The following is a 3,236-nucleotide window of genomic DNA, read 5'->3' on the forward strand; positions in this document are numbered from 1 at the left end:
CCCTTCTCTCACTTTTTCTCTTTGTTTCTCTGTCTCCTGTCCTTTCTCTACTCATTTCCATCTTCTTCCTGTTTCCTATCTTTCACGTTTGTGCCTTTTTTTTTTCTTCCTTTCCTTCATTCCATCCGAGTCTTTAAAGATTAATTGTACACCTTATACGCCACTATCGCCGGTTCTATCAAGTAACACAAAAATGTTAACTTTGACCCCTCCAGGAACTTTCGAGATGGAGGTTTGCGGTTCTGATACACCAGAAGTAGACTTGTACAAAGGATATTGGCGATGCCAGAAAGACCCGAAACATGACGGATTCATCCAGATCTCTAAGTTCAGCAAAGCACATCTCCCGGGACCCTTCCAAGACGACGAAGACATATTCCGAACCATTGAGCCCCAAGCTTTTCTCACAGTGAGGTTGAGGGTTTATTACATCAGCACAGAACGACCAAAACTCTTCCCAGGGAGCTCCAAACCGTATCCATTTGCGAACTCTGCAGGAAAGAAAGTTTCGCGGGTGGGCACTGGACGGGTGGACTCGGTGTATATTCCATCTGAACGATGGGCGAGAAGAGGGAGCCGAGAGAGGGGCAAGACTGATGCAAAAGGTTCAAACAGCGATGTAAGCTTACTCAACTACGATGGACCTTGTCCATGTCACGTGTGCAGAAATTCCACCAATCCGGCACAGATATGGGGGAAAGTAACAATTGTGACGTCAACACACGTTCTATTCGACCAATCAGAAGTGAAGCATTCTGGAGTAGCTCTCTTCTACGATGAGGACACAACCCGGGCAGACCAAGTAGTCACTCTAAGTGGACATTCAGTCGGCTATAAAAGTAAGTACAAAGACATGTGCGTTCTATATTGCCCAACTCACGACCTTGACCTTCTTAAGAAATTGAACGACGCTCTCCTCATGTACCCCGGTTACGTCAACAGGATTACCCAAAAGCACGCTAGGACGGAATCTTCTTTGGCTTTTGTGACCTCTCACCCTCACGGCTGCAGCAAGAAAGTGTCCATAGGGGCATGGACGGACAAGGAGGAGCAGGGCGATAACGAGACGCTCGAACGGATCAGATATACCTACACAGCTTCTACGTGTCACGGGAGTAGCGGGGCGCCTGTGTGTTTAGTCGGGGGGTGGCCTGCAGAGTCGCAGGCCGCATGGTGGGCACTCTACCCTCTGGCAACCCACAGTGATGGTTTCAGGAAAGACTGTAATAAAAGCGGAAATGCTTATCGTGTGCCATTTATGTAATACCCGGTGCCAATTGGCAAGATCTGTTCGGTTCGGTTTGGTATGGTCGTCGGGGCTAGCCAGATTTTCCTCATGGGTAGTTAGTGGGTGCTCTGGTGTGGTTTGCTCCTTTCCTGTCAAACAAATACCGTCTTTATCTCTCCTTTTGTTATGTTTGTTACTCTCTTGTAACACCGTTGATATTCGGCACTAATATGACCAAATTGTGTTGCAAGTGCCTAATAGGCTTACTGAAAACTATTTTCCTCCATGGAGGGAGAAAAGCTGCCATCATGGCACAAACCGAACGAAACCGTCAATGGCCTTTCAGAACAAACATGTTTGTTTTCAAGGTCACGAGTCGGGCGATCGGTTTGAGGCGGGGTCTATTTATGTTGTGCACTGAAACCGCCTGAAACGTAAAAGAACCAAATCGAACCGATCCTCCAGTGGGTACCGCCTATAACACTATAAGATGATGAGACTGTTTTTCGGGCGATGGCTGAAACATTACTGGTTAATTTTCAGGTCAATGGTTTTAATGTTTTACGCCCCAAGTGACCATATTTAGAAGATTTTGGAGGTAGGGTGCTGCAACCCTACCGCAAAATAAATAAGCTCATGGCCTATGTGAGTGATCCATTTTCCTTCGACTTTTTATTTCGCTATAATCGAATCATTGCATGATTGTAGCTTCAACTCCTGGCCACGGAAAACTAGATCAAGACAGACAAATTTGAAATCAAATGGACAATTGTATATAGCCACGTCTGCTCTTTTCTGCGTTCTTTTTGTTTTATATTCACATTTTAGTTTAGATTTGCTATTAAAGAATCCCGAGACTATTTTGATTTCCTTAGATTTATGAGGTATAATATTGTTTTACCCAAAGTAGGAATAGATATTAGATCGATTATTTTGGCACATGAACATAAATGTGATTTATTTTCCCTCACAACTCAGTGATACTACAGAAAAGTTATTTAGAATATGTGAGGCATCGTGGGGAAATTAGTCGCTTGTCAAAATGTTTGTTTTCTTACACAAAATCTTGTAAGTCCACTTAAAAATTCACATGTATGAATTTTACCGAAAAACGTTGATTAAGGGCACCAAAATGTAAATTTTCAGTTCCCCTAGTCTCTCAAGCTTTGGAAGCCATCAATCTTTGCCGGCCCTTTACTGGCTAATTTTACCTCTGAAAACAGGCAACCCTGCCTCCTTCAATCGCAAATATCTTGTATTCAGTTCAAGCTAGAGAAGTATATAATATTCAATGAAAGAAGAAAAAATTTAATGAAAGTTGCTTTAAGATGATTCCAATACCTCCACATACCTTACAATTGACAAGCGTCCAACTCCACCGTGTCGTGATACATTTTATTATATTCCTTTTATAGGAAATCTTTTCGCGTGTGGGCCCATTTTTATCTGTTTTTGTCTCATTTCGATTACACTGTCTCCATCTGAGTATGTCTATGTCAAAGAGAGAGGAAGAGAAAGAGAGAGAGAGAGAGAGAGAGAGAGAGAGAGAGAGAGAGAGAGAGAGAGAGAGAGAAGAAGAGAGAGAGAGCAGCAGGAGGAGGAGGAAGTGGTTATGTGAAACATCTTTAGCAAGAATCTACTCATGATTTCAAATGACCTCAAACCCAAGTCTTCATAACCTGCAAGCAATTTAGATTTGATAGTTAGTAACCCTCGCCAGTGTTTTAGTTGAGCGATCCCGGGGGCACCGATTGTGCTTGAAGAGCATTAAAAAGTGTCATCTTAGAGTCTTAACATGTCAACTATTTTTTGTCTTCTAGGACCTGAGCAAAGATCTAATAAATATTGTTCTTCTGTCGACCGGCGTAAATACAGTTGAGGAATTTTATCAGGAAGGATTTTAATTGATTCTTTTATGTGATTTTGTCTTACTCCCTCCCTTCTCCATCTCTCTCTCTCTCTCTCTCTTTCTCTCTCTCTCTCTCTCTCTCTCTCTCTCTCTCTCTCT

General features: G+C 42.8%; 1 protein-coding gene across 1 annotated transcript; it reads left to right on the forward strand.

Moving 5' to 3' along the window:
* Positions 1–214: 214 nt before the first annotated feature.
* LOC106011077 lies at positions 215–1,356 on the forward strand (the record flags this gene model as incomplete). The annotated part of the gene is given in 1 exon segment (XM_013079425.2): positions 215–1,356. A coding segment is annotated over 1 exon segment (1,050 nt), but the record flags the coding sequence as incomplete, so codon positions are not given.
* Between the last annotated feature and the right edge of the window lie 1,880 nt (positions 1,357–3,236).

The sequence above is a fragment of the Aplysia californica genome, unplaced genomic scaffold (genome assembly GCF_000002075.1).
Source record: "Aplysia californica isolate F4 #8 unplaced genomic scaffold, AplCal3.0 scaffold00051, whole genome shotgun sequence".
Classification (NCBI taxonomy): domain Eukaryota; kingdom Metazoa; phylum Mollusca; class Gastropoda; order Aplysiida; family Aplysiidae; genus Aplysia; species Aplysia californica.